General features: G+C 35.5%; 1 protein-coding gene across 1 annotated transcript in view; it reads left to right on the forward strand.

The window, feature by feature from the left end:
* Positions 1 to 13,642, forward strand: part of LOC308666299 (chloride channel protein C-like) — a 72,035-nt gene extending 58,393 nt beyond the window's left edge. The window contains exons 14-16 of the mRNA XM_081324996.1: positions 9,980 to 10,067; positions 11,371 to 11,466; positions 12,676 to 13,642. Coding sequence (XP_081181122.1) covers positions 9,980 to 10,067; positions 11,371 to 11,466; positions 12,676 to 12,906 — 415 coding nt within the window. The 3' untranslated portion in view covers positions 12,907 to 13,642. The remainder of the gene's footprint in view (positions 1 to 9,979; positions 10,068 to 11,370; positions 11,467 to 12,675) is intronic.
* The last annotated feature ends 7,297 nt before the right edge of the window (positions 13,643 to 20,939 follow it).

The following is a 20,939-nucleotide window of genomic DNA, read 5'->3' on the forward strand; positions in this document are numbered from 1 at the left end:
GTTGACACCTGAACATCTCAATTACAACTTATGAATCCTATTATAGAAGAGGAATAGGGAACATTTTAGTGGCTGAGGGACACATGTTTAATATTTTCAATGACAGGTAGCAAATGGGTAGCCACATTGAATCAGTGCACATAGTTTGGTTTGGGGAAAAGTTCTGGGATTATCATAGTTCATTAATTCTGATGTGATGGAGTTACAGTATCAGATTTCAGCAATCAAGATGGTGGTAATGGTAATGTTCTAAGGCAGGGGTGTCAGACTGCTGGTTGTATCATACAGAGGCCGTGCCCACCCCAGCTCCGGCAATGCAAAAAAAGTCACAATATGTCACAACCTGTCACGTGACATGGCGAGTTTGACACCCGTGTTCTAAGGCTATAGATAGAGGAAGTGGAAATTGCAAATTGTATTTTAATATTGTAAAGCTGCCATTTTTGCATTTTTCTGTGTAATGTCTTGCTTGGGCCTTGCACCTTTCCAAGACATTTGGATGGATTTTTGTTACTCAAGTCTGTTTAGTAGCAATTTATGGAATGAATGATGGCTGCTTATGAACAAAAGTTGCCATATTTTAAATGTCCAGCTGAATAATGAAATAATGTATAACTCACCAGACAGTGCTGTTGGTAGTTTTACCAAGATACAGCCTAGTTTATTTGTTAAAAATGATTTAAACTTCACATATTGACAATAATTTAATTGAAAATGCCTGTAATTCATTTATGGGAGATCTGAAGAGGATATAGAAACTACTGGGTCCTCCCAAACACAGGTTTAGAAAAATACAATGAATTAATTATTTATTTATTTATTTTAATTCCATTTATATCCCGCCCTTCTCCGAAGACTCAGGGCGGCTTACAAGCTTAGCAGTAGCCTTCATTCTATGTATATGCCTGCTTATTAGGGCTTTCACACACACCCCAAGCGGCATTATTACAAAGTCAGCTTAATTGCCCCCAACAATCTGGGTCCTCATTTTACCTACCTCAGAAGGATGGAAGGCTGAGTCAACCTTGAGCCTGGTGGGATGCGAACCTGCACTAATTGCAGGCAGCTGGTGTTACTTAAGCCAATTTTACCACTTTAGCCAATTTTCCAATCATTTTCAATGGTCAAAAGTGATAGACAATATTCTTGTGTGTAACTGTTGCAGACAAAAAAGATGTTTCTTGTTTATGTTTAGTTGTTTCATTAGTTGGAGACCATCATGTGAATTGGAGTCCTTATGCAAGTGTGATGGTATGAGCATGGTTATCTATTCTAACTTTCATGTAATTGCTTATAAATATTGCAGTAAACTTTACCACCACAATTCTGCTGTCTGTACATACATGCAAAGAAGATCTGTTGCAAGGTTTTTTTTAAATTGGCTTGTTATGCATGTTTAAAGTTTCCTTCCTATCCTTGGCCTAATTCTTAAGACCTCATTTAATTCCAAAACAAATTATATTTTAACTGTGGAAAGAGCAGGGAAATAAGCAGATGCTGAAAAAGAACTTACTATTGCCTAAGGAATTGTCCAAATTTCCCACTTTATTGTTTTTAGAGTCTCATTTGGTCAGATGATAAATTGTTTCTTTGTGCTGGGAAAACACTGTTTAAACAACATGTTTGGCTAATTATTTTATCTTGGGCAAATACACCCCAAGAGCACAGGTACAAGCAGATTCCCTGGTAAGGAAAATGCAGTCATTCTAGAACTTCCTAAACCTGTTAAAGTCATTTCAGAAAGATAATATATTTCTATTAGGATCTTTTAATTTTATTGAGCTTTCTTCTTTCTCTCACCTGTCTCTCAAACACCAATGAACAATCGGGGGTTCTATTTTTGATTAATTCATTCAAGCCATTTTGAATGTTTGCTTTCTGTGGAAGGTATAATTACATATTTTGCAAATTTACTTCTAGAGCTTGCCTACGAACTCTGCATTCAAATCTCAAGAGACAGCTAAGCCTGAGGTTGACCTAGATTCAGACTTTTGTCTGAAGCCCTGTTACTCTGCTCTGGACTGTGTAAGATTAATAGGGACAACTACTACAAGCAGAATGAGAACCTACTTGTTTAGGGAGAAATTTCCATCTCAAAGAGCTCTGTGTTTCAAACAACTGCTACTGAACTACCTTTTAACTTTTTCTGATTGGTTCTGGTGTACCTGTTCTTGATTATCCCAGACAAAAACCTGAGAAGTGGGAGTTCCATGCAGAAGCATTAGGAAAGAGACAGAAACCACAAAAGTGACTGTTATTTTTCTGCTCCATGATTTGGTTAGTATATCATACCACATCCGCCAAAAGCACTGTTATCCACAGATGAAAGTCCTTAGCCAAGAGTGCTGAATGATAAGACATAAATTTAACATAATTGCATAAATAAGATGCAAGACATTATTTAATATAGACACCATATAGACTATTGGAAGAGATTTCTTTGCTGCATGTAGTCACTCAGGTCACCTAAACTGTGCAATTGATAGCTCTAATTGACCCCCAAAGCCTATTTTTTCCCTTGTTTCAAGCCAATACTTGAACTCATCATACTCATCAGAATGCTGGTGAGATATTGTTCTACTTCTTTGCCTAATTCTCTGACATTTCCCAACATCCCATAGCATCTGAGTTGCTTAAAACTAATCTCTTTTAGCCACCTTTACTTGGTCTGCTAACAGTCTTAGCCAGATGCATATGATTACTGCCTGTATTCTTAGATCTGAAAAAGTTTACTTGGAACCATATAACTCATTTGCTCACGATGATTATATTACTTCCACTAAACTGTGTGCAGTATTATTCCAACCTGCAATTAGGAAATAATGTTTATGACCATCTTTCAATAGAAGAAAACATTTTACATTTCTTTAGCAGCTTTTAATAAGAACATTAACCATTTTGCAAAACAGAAAAATTTCTAGATGTCTATCCAATTAAAAAAATATTGGCGTTTGCATAAATACCAAGCTTTTCTTTTCCCAATTTTTGTATGGGTTTCTACTAGTAAAACAATATCATTTATGCCAAGTGCAGTTAAAAATGAAATAAAGAGGCTCTTTAGAATTCTTCTCCTACACTATTTTATTTTATTTTTTAAAAAAATCACACCTTAGGTTCCAAATGTTGAAGTGTTGTTATAATAATTAGAGGATTCATTCATTCCTTCTTTCCAAATATTCCTCACGTTTCACTCTGATAAGATATATTTGGAGACTTAGCTTACTTTGCGGAGTTAGCGATGCTCTATCAAAATATAGTTGTTCAAAATGTATGGTATCAGATTTCTAATCTGTGAATTCCAGCAATTCTCTTGGAGTTTCTACACTACAGATTTGACAAAGAAAAAATTAAGTGCTCTATCTAGAGGAGGTAGAACCTTTCTTCCAGCAGGAAAAGGTTCTCTGCAATAAAAAACACATGAGCGATGAGGAAAAAGACTGTGAAGTTTCTTGAAACTATATAAACAATATTTAATCTGAACCTAGAGTGAACTTTTACCTGAACTGATGCTAATGTTTAACATTAAAGTCATAACTACTTCAACATCTTCTATGTAGTACCAAAATAGCAAAACTTTGTTTCGTCACAGTTTTCTTTCCTCATTTGGAGGAGTCATTCTACCCATACATACTCTGTTGGCTCAATTGCAACAGAATATTAAAATTAGGAAAGAGGTACGAGATCAGGACAAGACATATGAGAGAGAGAACTTGATGGTTTAAAAGGTTACCTGATTGTAGCCATAGTCCTGAAATAATTATTCAGTAGACAAATCAGTAAAAAAAATCATCTGTATTAGTGATGACTGAGCAGCTGCATTTAGTAACAATAATGACACTATTGCTGAGAGAAACATTTTCACAATGATCCATGGGAATACTAAAACCAAACTACATTGTTTAGCTAAAACATGCTTTCCCTCCAGTAAAGTGCAGTGTTGCATATTTGAAAGTAAATTGAAGACATTATAGTTTAGAAAATATGACAAAGTTGAAAACTTAAATCTGCATTATCCTTTGAGACAGAAATAACTTATTTATGTCTATATATTTACTGGGTAATTTTTAGTGTTTTTTTCATTGACAAAGAGAATAAATTTACTAAGCCAAAATGACATGGGCCAATTTGTTTCAGAAGCGTAAAGGTATGCTTTGAATATGTTCTGCTTGAGAAAAAAATAGAGTTGAAATGTAGGTCACAATGCATGTTACAACATCTAGTGTTGGATAGTCCCATAAAAACTTCTTCCTTCAAAAACAGCTATTGATGTTCACAGTGTTCTAAGAAAAAGAGAGATTTTCATTTTAGTAACTCAAGTAGTACCGTAATTTCACAATTAACTAAAGTTAATAAGAGAAATATTTCTGACCATTCTGAACCTCTTATGTAAATAAAGAAGATCCAATAAATATTGATGGCATTGTGATAGTGCATTAAACTGATCCAACTGCTTTCTGCATAATAACTCTTCTAAAGAAAAACAGATGAATGAACCAAAACCAAAGAAATAATTATGCATGAATTTTTCATTTGTTGAATGCAATCTCTAATTCTTCTCTGAATTGTTTCAGTTGCTGAGTATGGAAGTACTGGTGAAAACATTCAAATTTATTGTTATTTCTACATATAATTTAGTTGCAACAACACCATAGGCAAATCATGAATAAGTTTTGGCCATAAACCTATAATAAGCCATACTGTATATATTTTCAAATAATAAAACAATCTTTAATATTTTTCAACCTCCCTGCTTCAGAAAGCAATGGTGCAGTAGTTGTGATAAGATTGTAAGTGTAACATTGCTGACTCCTTCATTTAGAAAACTGTTCCATCAAGAAATGTCATGTCTTTGGCATGCATAGAAGTTAAACCAGATTAATAGAAATTAATGCCAAGCAAAGGTAGAAAAATATTTTTGAAAACTAGGAACAGTCTGAGGCTTTGCACTATATACAGTTTTTCAGGAGAATGGGGATGGAAGGCAGAGGGAGAAAAATTAGATTGGTGATATAAAAACATGTCTCTTTTGTGAGTATGACAAGCTAATTGCTGCTAGAAAGCGTATATGGTGCATACATTACTAAGCACTTTGTTAAAATAACAGTGGTAACATTCTTGACCTACAATCAACGATTCTCAGTCTTATACTACAGCCTGGATTTCTGCATTTGTTGATGTACATTTGAAAATCTGCCTATAAAACTGATTAAGTTGAAAAGTAAGTATTTTTTCCTAGTTCTGAACAGATTTTTCTTAGGTAGTATTCTAAATGGAAATAATCTGAGAAATGCAAACACACACACAGGTACCCATGCACAAGTTTTATTTTATGTAGGTTTTTTTTAACTACTCATTGAAAAAAGTGTTTGAGTAAAGATTTTATATAAGATTGTAAGGGTATTTTTTAAAAAAACATTTTAAGCATCAAGAGTTCACTTTTTACATGAGCAGCTACGCAGATGCACATTTTTCAGAAAAAGGAAAAATTATGTAGAATGTGGATTAAAATTCTGAAAGGTGAATTAAAAACAGATGTAGCTGAATTGCAATCTGTATGTTTTTGAGGCAAGAGCAGTTTGCTGTCATGGATGTGAAAAAAAAATTGCATGCATAGAAATATTGATCCTATACTTGTCTTATAGCTTACAGTAAGTAGATGGTAGAATTGTCTGAAACTGAATGTTAACTGGACGATTTAAAAACTTTTTTTAAAAAAATGTTTATTTCTTGTCCAACCCTTTCTTTATATTATGTTCATCCTGGTAAAACAAGAACTAAAGAGTAAATAAGGAATAACAGTATAACAGAATAACAGAGTTAAAAGGGACCTTTGAGGTCTTCTAGTCCAACCCCCTGCTCAAGCAGGAAACCCTATACCATTTTAGACAAATTGTTGTACAATCTCTTCTTAAAAACCTTCAGTATAGGAGCACCCCCCAAGTTCTGGAGGCAAGTCACTCTACTGATTAATTGCTCTGTCAGGATATTTCTCAGTTCTAGATGGATTATTTTTCATCCATTGCTTCTTGCACTGCCTTCAGGTGAATATCATCATTAAATTTAGATACATTTCTCAGCTGCAATTTTGCTTCTAAACATATGTAATCATTGTTACTGCTGTTATTTTTATATATTTTTATCACCTACACAATTACTTTATTCAATTTGTATGACCTCTCAAAGTTGTATGTGAAGAGAGTGGCTGTACAAATAAAATCAATCATACAAAATATCAACCAAACTGATGTCTGGTTTTAAATAGCTACTGAGAGCTGTGGAAGGGATAAAATCTTGGGTGTACTTGAGTGTGGGCAACAGGTCAATTTGAAGACTAGAATGGAAATATAATATGAAGTGCAATTAATGACTATGAGATGACTTTTAAGGATTTGTTATTTAAGGTATTGATAACTAATGCCTTTCAAATGTTTTGGATCATTATGTCTGTAATTGGCTATGATAGTTGGGATTGAAGTCTGAGACTGAATCATAAAATATTTGGAGGGCATCAGATTGGCTATGCCTCATTTATGGAGTTGAAAATGTGATCTACCTGTCTGTTTCCAGATTCCTATGCTTTTTCTGCCGAGTATGTGTGAGATTGGAAGCTAACACTACAACATCCTTCCTTGCCTGAAAAAAAAAGTAGACTAACTGGCTAGCAGTTTGCTTCTTTCTTCTATTTTTACAATCCACCTGTTTATCTCCTATAAATACAAGTTGAGATATTTGGAAACTAGTTGGGGAAGGCAGGGAGAGTGTGATATAACTGAATGAAAATATGAGCAAATGAAATCCTGGGACTTCCCTTCTAGAAAAAGGAAGCATTGTGAAACTGCCATATATTTGAATGACAGAGTGAATCATGAAGAAATATTGCACTTGAAAAGATTGAATTTGAAAAGAAATGAGGGAATATCATTGGACTATCTACCGGATATTATTGTTAGCATCTGAGTGACCAGTAAATTGGTGTGAATTGGACATTTTTATTAGACATACAGACTTTATTGTGCCATAAAGTTTGTTGTGCAGAAAGGCTCTTACTTTGTATACATTTTGTAGTTAGTTTGAAACAATTTCTTAAATTTTCTGTTGAATTGTAATGTGTAACAGATAAATGGACTTTTTTCACAAGGTTTGGTGCAAAAAACATTTCCCAAGCTTATAGATTTTACCATAAGCAACGGGAAAGTTAGTATCTAATGCAAGAGATGGAAGTAGTAGTATTCTGTCCTAACTGGGTACAGGATGTTTGTTTTGTAAAGGCTATACCATGTAATGGAAATGCTAAAACACTTTGCCAGGCTATTTGGTAAAATATACTTTTTTCTAAAGAGATTTCTTCCTTTCTAAATAAATAAAGAACAGAGGAACATTTGCCAGTTCGTTATCTGATCTCTAGAACTTTGCGTTAACACCAAAGTTTAGTGAAACATGCACAGGATGTTGTTTTAAAAACCTGAAGATGTCACATAATATATGTAACATAACATCAAAGAATAAGCTTGTTATATTTCTGAAGTGTGACTTCAGTGAGTCTAAGTCAAATAATGGACACTCATTTTTCTCTTAAATGTGGCAAGTGTAGTAGTCTTGGAGTTTCATTGCTTGTATTCTAAATCTTTCTTTCAATATGTCTACATATGTCTTTTTCATTATAAAGATTTTTCCCTCCAAAGTCTGACTCCTCTGTGATTCCCTGCTGGGTTTATTTCAGACCAATGTTGAATAATTTTGAATCTAGCCAAATTCTTGTGCTAAACCAATATTCTTTACCATTGCACTCAATGGATCATACAGTTTAACTCTACAAAAACAACACTATTAGTATAATAAACAACTACTACAGTTTAAAAATATTTGTTTGCTCAGGTATAATGAAATTATAACCTTCAATTTAATTATAATTTCAAGCTATCAATTTCTTTTTTATTTATCATTCATGTTTGAAACAAGTGAAGTAGTGAAATGAAGTGAAATTGCTCATGTACCCAAGACATCTTTGGGGGAGGGAGGGGCAAGGAGGGGCAAATGACAAAGAGAGCAGTTATATTAACACCTAACTGAAAGGGACAAAGCTTGAGTAGTGGTACAATGCTGCTTTCCTTATTTTGATGAAAGTTCTTGATCCAGTAGATTTCTTTCTTTCTTTATGCATTTGCAATTTATGCCTTTGCATGTACAGCTACACATTATGAATGAATACAATGAGATTCCAGGTCAACTGTTTTGTGTGAATACAGGTGATATTGAAGCATCTAAATCAGACATGTCAAACTCGTGACCTCACGTGACATTGTGCAATGTATCAGGACAGTTTTGCCATTGCCGGCAATGGGGTGGATGCGGCTTCCGCATGACGCATCTAATCTGCAGGCCGGCAGTTTGACACCCCTGATCTAAATATATTGAACAATGTCTTCAAAAAACTTAATTAAATGGAAACTCATGTATTAATAAGACCTTACAGGACCAAATGAAAAGAATGCCAACATTAAATGTTTAGTTGAGTTGTAAAACTGACATTACAATGAAATATCTTATAGGACTACCATGAGAATAAATATTGTAATGACCTTTTCTGCATTTATGAGTAAATAACATTTTTATTGGTTCCTGTTTGGTTTAGCTAATCTAATGCATCTACTTATTAAAATCCTGAGTGAACTAGAAGGTAATTAATACAACCTTGCTCACTTTGTGCTTAGATCATTTGTCTATTTTTCTGCAAAACACATGATATAATCATTAATCCACTCATGTTTCCCAGTGAGGGAATTTATTTCAGGCCAATTCAATATAATTGCTATTGAAAGTTGGATCAGACCACAGAGATACATGGTTTTGCACAGCTGCTGTTTAAATAATAATACTGCTGTTTAATACAAAGTATTATAAAATATACTTTTATAATACTTTATCCCAGCAAAATTTTAATCCTAATGTTTAAGAGGAAGGTTCAACTCTCTGTATGTAAAATTAATATTACTGTATAATAATCATAATATTATTCCTATGAGTCAAGTGCAATTAACAAATTTCAAAACAAATAACAAAGACTAGAGGTCCATTTTTGTAGTGTCTAGAATTATCCAGCCATTGCTATGTGGAATTATCAGAACAGTAATCACAACAGATTTTATGTCTTCTCAAGCATAGTTGGATTATGATAGTAATTGCCTTAAGCTTAAGTCATTAGTGGGGATCTAAATTAGTGAAACTGTAAGACTACTTTCCAACAAAAATATCTCCATTGTTTGGTGGATGGGCTATATTGTCCATCCCCCCACTGGTGTCATGTTGAGTTTTTAATTACTACTAGCAATACTTTCCAACAAACATATCTGGAAGAAACTAAGTTGGGATCATATTGGGTATGCTTATATATCAATAGATTGAAAATTGAAGATGTGTCTGTTTTGACATACATAGGTGTTATAGACATAAAGTGAAGATCAAAGATGTTATGGACATCTAGATCAGATCAAAGTTTTATCTAATGTAGTCTATTCTGTTCAGTATGAATGATTACCTACCCATACTTTATACTTATCAATATAAGAAATAAATTGAAAATAGTTTTCAGTATTCTCTGATGTTTTAAATATGCTGTATTGTATTAAACTAATTATCAGAATATATATGTGTGTGTGTGTGTGAGAGAGAGAGTACTAGCAAGTCTGTTAAAAATGAATATTGAGATAAATATCAAAATATCTCTCCTTAAGCTTCCCATCTTTCAGGGAAATATAAAAGTGCACAAGTGAGATTATCTATCCTGGGTCCAAGTTGCTTTGGACTATGGCTTCCATAATCCATAGCTGGCATGACCAAATATGATAAGAACATCAACCCTAAATTCAAAAAACTAAAGTCCACAAATTCAAATTAAAAACAAAGCAAAACAAAAACAGACTCATAGCAGATTTGGACATGGTCTCTCATCTGGTGATAAATGTGCTTTCTGTGAAACTAGGCCTGAGCTCTGTGTGCTACTGGAAAATGAGAGCATTTTTGAAATGGAAGACACTGAATCCCATCCACCTCTTCTGCCCTATCAGAAGGTAATACTTGCTTTCTTGTTTCATTGTCTCTCATATGAAAATTTAGTTAGGGATAGGTTGTTCACTATGGAATACAATATTTAGGTTTTAAGACAGTATAGAACACAGTGATCTATACACTGTGAAGATACACTGTATCTTCCTTCCTTCCTTCCTTCCTTCCTTCCTTCCTTCCTTCCTTCCTTCCTTCCTTCCTTCCTTCCTTCCTTCCTTCCTTCCTTCCTCCCTCATTAGTCTACTCCAGTGAGACATTACACATTACATTTAGAAAGTCCTGGTTTGGCACACAACCGTATATCTACAATAGGAACCTGCAGCTGTGTTTTATCAAAGCCATTTTTAATTAATAAAATAATAGGATAGAGCTTCAGTATGCCTCAAGCTCTACATAGAAAAATTCAGTTCCTGATCTCACAAGAAGCTTAAGGACTATTTATATAGATCTGTGTAGTTCAATTATAGTAATTATCTACTACTGCCATTAACATTACTAAAGCCATACTGACATCTGCCCTCTAAAGTCTTGTCAATGCTTGAAAAATATAAAGAAGAAACCAACCAGTTTACCTACCTTTCTGCACACTGTTACTCTTTTTATTTCTTAAAAACTGTGTTTTGTTGAACGAAGTACATTTCGTATTCTAGCAGTTACTTTAATAAAGAATAAATAGCTTCCCCAACTTTAGTATATGATTGTTTGATTACCAAATACTTGTTCCTAAAATATTACATCTGTGTACTAAAATATTTGATGAATGGCACTTATTCATCAATAGTGGACTGATTTATTCACTAATAACGAAATGGTTCATGCCATGATTTTGCTATTTCTATTTATTATTTATTGCTATAATAAACTTGTTTCAAAATATTGCTGTATTTGTGAAGCTTTATAAATTACAACAATTGCAAAACAAAGTATATATAAATATATAAATTATTGGCTTGTATTCTCTCCTAGAATTTAAGCAGGTCTTGATTTTCAGGAGTTTGCAGTTTTATTAATCTTATATAATAAAGTTTCTAATATATCTTATTTTTTTTGAAAAAGCACTTGTTGCTTTTTAAAAAAATAGTTGCATAGGAAGATAATTTTCAGAGAGAAAAATTGCAAGTAAATGTTGAATTTTTTACAAGGATTTTGCATCATAGAATGAAAAAAATTGCATGCATTCTTCAGTGCTCCAGAGTCTTATTTTTCTTGCTATAAAGCCAACCTGGTTGCATTGTTCTACACAGCTGGAGTGTTTATGTGCTATATAATTACACCGTATTATTGGAGTAATTATATTGTATATTCCAGATCAGAACTGAAAAATTGCCCAATCAGCAGTGGGTGACTGCTATGTTGGCTTACTATACTACAGACCCTCGGTATCAGCAACTCTTCATCAATCTGGTAAGAGTGAAAGCAATTCTAAAAGCACACATTTCCTTTGCATACAATGTGTTTGTTATATCTTCTCTTCTGTTTATGACGGCTGTGTCAGTTACACTGATTTACATAAACACTGCCAATCCTGGGACGATATACTCTCAACAAAAGTAACTGAGTACAAACAGCATTCCTGAGTTTTAATTCATATTATATAAACATAACAGATGTTGATACAATGAGCCAACAAAGGGAAAAAAAGGAAAGAAGAAAACAACCATTGCATGTGGGCCAGCAATTAAAATGTTCCAGATTATCAAAAAGATGCAATGTTAATAGAACATATCCTTTAAAAGTCAATATTTGATTTCTATGCAACCACGAAGACCTAGTATTCTGCACCATTTTTTTCCAGTTTCTTTAACCATATCTCTAGTAATATAGGAATGAAAATCAGGGGGCTGATAAATAAATAAAAGAAGAAGAATCACACCAGTCTGCCTCCCCCTCTGCAAAATGTGCTGTTTTTTTAAATGTAATTTTTATTGAAGGAATTTCTAACAAGATAAAAACAGTACAAATACTAGAAAAGAAAGAAAGAAAACAAGAAAGAATGATGAATAAATTAAGAAACAAAATAGAAATAGAAAAGAAAAAAAAATCCCAGAAAAAGAAGTGGCTTCTGATCTTTTTTGATTGTGGTTGTAAATGCATTTATATTTTACCCTCTCTATCAAAAGTTACATCATAATTTCCTTCTTTCCATAAACTATTTTTTCCAATCCTCAAATCCACAAATCATAAGATCATTTTCCTCTTTTGTTTCAGCATAAAGTCCATAAGGGTTTCCACTTACTGATAAATGTAGTTCATCGAATAATTTTTAATTTTTTTCCATCTTCCAATTGGCATGTATTTTCCATGGTTGCAGCAACCTGGGATCAAATGCAGTCTTCCCAATCTTGACAAGCAGTCAGTTGGAGAAGCAAGATTGACTTAATGGCCACGTGATTTTTCTTAACAATCTCAGTGATTCGTTTAACAACTGTGGCCAAAAATGATCATAAAATTGTGCACAACTCACTTAATAACCACGTTTAGCAACTGAAATTCTGGTCCCAGTTGTGGTTGTAATTGTTTTTATCATTTTAAACTACCAATGAGATGTGTTGTTTTTTTAAAAAAAAATATTCAATCTTTTTCTCTTAATCTGTTCTTTATTTTATCTTTCAGGATCCATATGTAAACAAATCAGCAGTATCAGTTCAAGCTCATTTCTCACTGCAACGCACATACATCATATTTCGGTCTCTGGGTCTTCGTCACTTAACAGTAGTTGATTTGCAAAATGAAGTTGTTGGCATAATCACTAGGAAAGATCTGATATCCTTCCAACTAGAAAAGAAACTTGGGTCCCAGAAAGCATCACCCCAACCTCACTCAGATGATGAGCTTTTAGACTAGGAAATACCTCAAATGAAGATTGAATTAATCATCAAACATTATTGTATTCTTTTTTTGGTGATAGTGGTGGTGATAGTAGACTTAACATTTTTTTCATTTTTTTTCTTGGATTATCGACATACGTAGGCCCTGATTCTTATATACTGCAGTAGGCAGATCTTATACAATAATTGGTTTCATTCTTGTCTTCAATAAAATATCTTCATTAGCTGAGTTGTATCCAAGATTCTACCACAGACTAAACTAATGCTGAAAAAAAAAGCTTTGAAATCTGGAGAGCCAAGGGTTGTAATTTTGAGCTGAAAGATTATATTATGACTGCATAAAGCTTCTAAAAGTTTTTGGTGAAGTCTACCTGGCACATCAAAAGGTTATCACAAAATTGTAGTGCTTTAATATGATAGAGAAGAAACTAATTAACCAATTAAACACAGGGAACTAATCATGCATGCCGTATATATTTCTTTTATTTAAACTAAATTGTGATTAAATTTTTGTTTTGGTCTACCATTATTTTTAATATGGCCTTCGCAAGGCTTTAGACACTAAATATATTCCTTACCTTAAAAATGTTATATATCACTGACGTAAAAAAATCAGAAAATCAGCATTGCTATACTATGTCACAATATATATGAAGAAAATTGGAAAACAATCCAAGATGAGTTTGGGAATGAATGGAGCAAAAGATTATCATCATGCTGGCTTAGAGAAGAAATCAGTAATCTTTACTTACTGAGAATAAATCAGTAATCTTTACTTACTGAAAAATGAAATACTTTCCCCAAATACTGCAAATTAAGTTTTTTTTTAAAAAACCATATTGCTAGATCATCATAAAACAATTTTATACATACATACATATCCAGGATGTAAATAGCACAGTTTGATTAATCACTGCTAGTGAGATGAATGTATTAACATAGCAAACTGATGCTAGCCAATGACATTTTATAGCAAATAAATTGTATCAAGATCTAATATTTTGATATAAACTGACATTCTTTATATTACATTTTTGGGATAGTAATGATGAAAAAATAATTGGTAAAATGATTGATCTAATGCTGAAAATAATGATCAAGAATCAACTGGGAAGTGGGCTTTTTATGACATGGAAGTGAAAGCTGAAAAAGCAAGACAGAAAGAGTATTGACAATTTTGAACTTTGGATAGCCAAGAACACAAACCATTGGATCATAGAACAAAGTAGTTTAAACTTGCAAGAATATGATGACTAGCCAGGAAAGAGTCCTGAGAATACCATGGCTGGCCATCTAGGAAAGCAAACAAATGGATCAAATTAATGCAGAGTTCTGAGGCACAAAGGTCAAATAATTATATTTTGGACACATTATATGAAAATCCATCTCCCTTGAGAAGGGGGAGGAAAAGTGGAAGGAAAGAGAAGAGGTTGATTAGTAGCAAGATTACAGGAACAATAGGTATAACACTGGAAGAACTGAAGGCCAGATTGGGAACATAACGATCTGGAAAATATCTGTCTACAAGATCACTAAGAGTCAAACACGGATTTGTTGGCACATAATCAACCAATAATTTCTTCTGGCATATATGTGAAGATATTTTACTTTTTATTAAAAATAACCCTAATATCCAAGCTCACTATTCTTTGTAGAAATTATTCTTAAAATTATCTGGAAGAGAAATAATTTGAAAAATCCTTGCTCCAAGATTGCTTAGTATGTGAAGAACTAATTTCATGGTTCTTAAAATCTCAGCCAATACACTGGAGGTTTACACAAGAACAAAATCTAAAAATTTTCCACATGTACTTTCAAAAAGGACTTTAATTGAATAGAGGATCTTTTTTCCTTAAAGAGAGTTCTCAAAAAAGTTAATATAATCAAAGGTATTTATTAGATAATTAGATTAATGATCTAAAAGCTACTTTTTAAATTATTCTTAGTAATTATATTATAGATTATTATCTACTTCAGAGATATACTGTGCTATGTATGAAGAGAAAATTGTACTTTCCTCTCACAATGGTTGGATCAAAAATAATTAGAATACAATAGACTCATTCAATTCTGGAGGGTTTATATTAGGTCATGCATTTACACTAGTTCATAGTTTAGTAACCCATAGTTTACCCATTTCTACTTCCTGAATCTATATGTGAATCAGAATATAGTTATAAGCCAAAATGCACTTCTGATTTTTGTGATATAGCTTACAGTGTTTAAAAGTATATACAATATGTACTGTATATTAGGCAAAATGTATAACGTAATGACTTAGGAGTAATGTCTTTTGTTGAAGATCACAATAAAATTGATCTTCAGTGAAATTTGTTGAAACCAGTTTTCTTTAATCATACAATATATTCTGCTACAGAAGGATGCTCTTCTGAAATGCAGTCACTGTAGTGGCCCATGACTCTAACTGTATAAATTACTCTGATCCAAAGGCATATCTTTTTCTCTCTTAGTCATGGAGCTCTCTCTAGTAAGTCACAGATATCCTGTTTTATTTCTTGGCACCTCAAAACATTAACCATTTACTCATTTCTATTTTCCTTACTTTAACCAGCCCAACCAACCTGTGGATTTCCTTAGCTATTTAACAGTATCCCATTCTAGAGGCCCATTGCCCTGGTGATCTGTCATAGAGCAAATATTGAAAAAAGCTATTGAGCAATGCAAAGAAAAAAAGTAAACTTTATTTGGTCCCACATATGAACAGAAATTAAGGTGAAGCTGAAGAAGCCGATTTCGTTTGGCCAATTAGATGGGTCCATCGCAAGGGAAGTCCCAGCCACCCTTGCCATGCAGTCTGTCCAACTCACCATAGGGGACCACGTAGAGACTCTAATGTTTTTTTTATAATATATTTTATTGATTTTTTAACATAGCCACAATATTTGGTAAATAGTGTGTTGTCTGGGTTTACATTTAAAAAACATTCACTCACAGTTAGTTTCTATGATCTATAATCCAGATAATAGCTTTACTTGATTTCCTTTTTTTCCCATATGTTCTGTTTTGCCAACCTTAATACAATTCTTGTTGTTTTCATAGATAACAATTGGGTATACAATTTTTTCTAATATTTCTACAGGTAATAATCACATCAATATAATATATCTTTTCCATCTAGTCATTCTGGTTGCCTCATCATAGATCCTATTTACAGTTCTTGTTTACATTTGTTTTTGCCACAAAGTTCAAGACATTCTTACTAGTTAAGATTCTCTCAAAGTTAATTACATTTAAATATTTATGTCTATTTTTCTCATGTAAGCCATCCCAATACTTTTACCTTTCTTAAGGAATACATAAGACTAAAAAAACAAAAAAGAAGAATAAGAGTAAAGAAAAATAAAAACATAGTATGCTACTTACTTAGGTCAGTCCTAGAGGAGATCAACCCTGACTGCTCTTTAGAAGGCCAGATCCTGAAGCTAAAACTCAAATACTTTGGCCACCTAATGAGAAGGAAGGACTCACTGGAGAAGAATGAGGTGGCTGGATGGAGTCACTGAAGCAGTAGGCGTGAGCTTAAATGGACTCCAGAAGATGGTAGAGGACAGGAAGGCCTGGAGGAACGTTCTCCATAGGGTCATGATGGGTTGGACATGACTTCGCAACTAACAACAACAATGCTACTTAAAATACATATTCCTCCTAAGGCAATACATATTTATTTCCAAAGTTTTTCCATTTTTTTTACCATAATTAAAAATAAGTTTAATCTTTAAATATTCCATTTAATAAATCTAGTCATCTAGTCTTTAACTCTTATTCAAGACATTTTTATCCATTCTAGTTTTCTTAAAGTCAATGATATTTAAATATCTAAAACAATTCCTTTATATAAGCCATTCCAACTTTTTTATATTACTCATATCAAGAAATAAAATAAGGAGAAGAAAAAGAGAGTACTATGTTACTTGAGGAGCTCATCCCTCTTAAAATAAAATTCATATCCAAAATCTTTCTATTTCTTTAACCATATTCAAACAGGTGTTTCTTTTTAAAATATTCTCTCTGATAGGTCCCATCATCTATTTTCTTAATTTTTTACTTTAGCCTTTTTCTTTTGCCCAGTATCTTTCTTAATCAATAAGTTCTGCTGAATCAAAGAATCTTTCCATATTCTTGTGTTACTGTAGTTATAAAAGGTAAGTCAAGTACAACATCTTTGTGAGAGGCATTTGCCCTTTCACGTTTGTTGAAATCTTTTTCTTTCTTTGTCTGTTTTTCTTATCATTTCTTATCTCTCCAGTTCTCGTGGTGTTCCTGATGACTCTCCAGTCCATTTTGTCCAATCTTTTTTCTTGTCCTCAAATTTGTTTTGTGGTCTTAAAGTATAAGTTGTCTTTTCCAAATCCAATATTCACAAGAAAGTGCGGCAGTGGCAAATGATGGGGGGGCTGGAAGGGGAGGGGGGTCTTTCTTTATTCTTTATTCCTGTGGGTTCTGCCATACTCCTGGGGGAGGGGGGAAGTCACAGGTGTTACAATGTATCCTCTTTATTTCACTATAGCTGCTATAATGTATCCTCTTCCCTTCTCTTTATCTGCTTGCTCTTTCAACTATTTCCCTTGATGCCAGCCTGGGGTGAGAAAGGAATGTGCCTCCAGCCACCTGGCTTATCTCTTGCTGCAGAAGAAAAGGTGCAAAGATCTAATGGCCTAACAATCTTGGGAACAACGTCTTATCCCCGTTCCCACAACGGATTCACACCTGGAGATTGGCCCATTTGAACTGATTGGATGAACTATTGGGGTGGGGTTTGCTAGTTGCTTTTTTAACCTATCGATTTGTGTAGGAAACCCTCAGATCCTGCCCTCTATGCCTGCTATCAACTTCTCTTAATAAAAATTCCTTTTGGGAATTTTTGGGAAGAGGGTCTGAGGTGGGTCCTTACACCAACATTAGAACTCTTTTGAAATTGGATAATAATCAAAGGCAAACAAATTGAGTTAGGAGAAATCACTTTGTAGTCTAGGTGCTTTTAATTTTAAGGCTGATCATATTAACCCAGTACATTATCCTGTGACAAGGAGTAGAAAGTGTATTTCCTAGGTATTAACAAAATCCATCTTTTTGATGGCATATTCTCTCAAGTTAAATAGATTTGCCATCTTACATTGTTGTGCAAGATGGGGTACATACTGCTCTTTTTCGTATTTTCCCCACAACAACACTGAGATGGGTTTGTTTATTTTTTCAATTTCTATAGCTGCCCAACTCAATCAAGTGACTTGTGGTGGCTTACAATTCTAAAATTATAGAACAAAAGAGTAAAATAATCCACTAAACAAACAAACAAATAAGTAAATACAATCAGTGGCCATGATGATTAATAAACTAACAGTAAAGTAATGAGGCCCTTAACACATTGCAAGCCATATACCCATGTACATAGCCAAGTTTTTAAAACTTTGTGAAAGGCTAACAGGTTTGGGGCCATTCTAAACTTTGTGGGGAGAATATTCCATAAGGCAGCAACTACAACAGAAAAAGTCCATCTTCTAATTCCTGCCATTGGACACCCTTTGACTGATGGGTTCTGTAGCATGCTCAGTCTGTTGGATTGTGTTGGACGGGTACAGACTCTTGGAAAAAGACAGTTCTTTAAGTACACACTTTGCTACCCTGACCGCCACAAGATAGGCCTAATAGTGGTTCTAGCTCATCTTCATGCCTTGTTTTTCATCAATGGTACCCTAGGCATCTCTTAGCCTATTTCCATTGAATTCCATCATATACCATGAGCAGCATTGGGAACCCTAGGCAAGGAGAGTCCACTTAGTCACAATCTAATCTAAAGCTGCTGTTGCTTTGTTATTCATGCAGCTGCTAAGGCTTCAATCTGTTGTGATTCAGGGTCAGCCTGTGGGTTCGGCAGTTGGGTCGGACGACTCAGAGGAGGAGGAGGAGTGGGGTGTTGAAGAGCTTGCTGAGGGGATTGGACAGTTTGATGAGAGCCCTCAGCCAGGCCCCTCTCATCTGGTCACGACGCAGACCCAGCTGTGTGAGCCTGACAGCGTGGATGAAGATGACCCACAGCTGGCCCTGTTCAAGGATGCCCGACGCAGGAGGCAGTCAATCAGGAGTAAACAGAGGAAGGCAATGGGGCTCCTCGGAAGGAGGCAGAGAGAAGCCATGCCCTGAACTGTATTTAAGGGGGAATGCGTGGGAGGGCTGGTTTGCTGAAGGCAACCGCTTGAAAAGCTCCTGTTTCTTGGTTTGTGTCTTGTTCTATTTGTTTTTGTAGCAATCAATTTGGCAGGCGTAATTCCAGCCTCTTGCCTTCTTGTAAAAGGGGTTGTCCCTGCCTTTTCTGCAGGGCCGGTAGCAGGCTGGTACAGAACACAATCAGACCTAGAAGCAGGTTTTCTAGAATAACCTTATGCTCCCTCTAGAACTCAACTGGATCCATTAGTAACATGGAGAGGCCAATCCAATAGGCCCAGCCTCCCTGTAAAGAGGGGTGGTAGTAGAGAACTGGACGATCATGGCAAGGGAGAAATCTGTATTTCCCTCAAATGAAGACTTTTCTAGCATAGCCCCAACAGAAAAACCAGATCAGGTGTATTACCGCTGTTATGAGTTGGCCCCTGAACAATTTGGGTCAGGTCCATGGCTGCCATAGTAGACACAAATTCCTGAGCTACCTCTGACTCATGCCCAGTGAAGGCAGATTAAAAAGTCCCTAGGACCCTGAGTCCAGGCAACTCCACTGCCTTCCCTGCCTGAAAAAAGGAGCTCAGACAGTGACGATACCACACAGAAGGGAGGCTGGCACAATAGCGACAATCCCAGGTGTCCCTTGCTGGTGCCCAATTTAAGAAACAGCATCTCACAACTGGCGAGAAGGTATTTGGATGCCTCCCAATTATTTCAGATAATCACTGCCACCCCACCTCACTTTCCCTGGAGTCTCAGCTGGTGCCAAATCTGCAGAACCAGGTTGGGCTGAGATAATATGGCTGGCCCCAGATCCCCAGCCATCTTTCATTTTTCAGGGAGAACTAGCACTAACACTGTCCCACTTTATAGTTCAGTTTTCTTTTTGATTTGATTTGATTAAATTTATATGCCGCCCTTCTCCCTGAGGACTCAGGGCGGCTCACAACAATAAAAATTAAAAAACATAGAGTAAAAAATGTAAAAGAGAATTAAACAATAAATGCAAAATTATGAGACAATTTAACCCAGTAAAAAGCCTAATTAAAAACCGTAGTCAGTCCAGGCTCGCTTGTTGGAACAACCAGGTCTTCAGGTCACGGCAGAAGGACCGAAGGTCAGGGGCCATCTGCAGCTCCGGAGGCAACTCATTCCAGAGGGTTGACGCGCCCACAGAGAAGGCTCTCCCCCTGGGGGTCGCCAGCTGGCATTGCCTGGCCGATGGCACCCTGAGGAGGCCGACTCTGTGGGAGCGAACCGGACGATGGGAGGTTGACAATGGCATCAGGTGGTCTCGCAAGTACCCCAGGCCTAAGCCATGTAGGGCTTTAAAGGTTATTACCAGCACCTTGAATCGCACTCGGAGGGTAACCGGAAGCCAATGCAGCTCGCACAGGAGTGGTGTAACATGGGAGTACCGAGATACTCCCATAAGCATCCGTGTGGCCGCATTTTGCACCAGTTGAAGCCTCCGGGTGCTCTTCAAGGGCAGCCCCATGTAAAGAGCATTGCAGTAATCCAGGCGAGAAGTGACGAGGGCGTGGGTAACCATGCATAGGGCATCTCGGTCCAAAAAGGGGCACAGCTGGTGCACTAGGCAAACCTGTGTGAAGGCCCCCCTGGTCACGGCCATTAGATGATCTTCCAAATTAAGCCGTGAATCCAGGAGGACACCCAAGTTGTGAGCCCTTTCTGAGGGGGGCAATACCTCCCCCCATCAAAAGAGATGGAACTTGTTGGACAATACGAGATGCCGGTATCCACAGCCACTCAGTCTTGGAGGGGTTCAGTCTGAGCCTGTTCCTTCCCATCCAGACACGCACCGCCTCCAGGCACCGGGACATCATGTCAAGGGCATCACTGGGTTGGCTC

This window comes from Vipera berus, assembly GCF_964194415.1.
Source record: "Vipera berus genome assembly, chromosome: 3".
Classification (NCBI taxonomy): Eukaryota; Metazoa; Chordata; class Lepidosauria; order Squamata; family Viperidae; genus Vipera; species Vipera berus.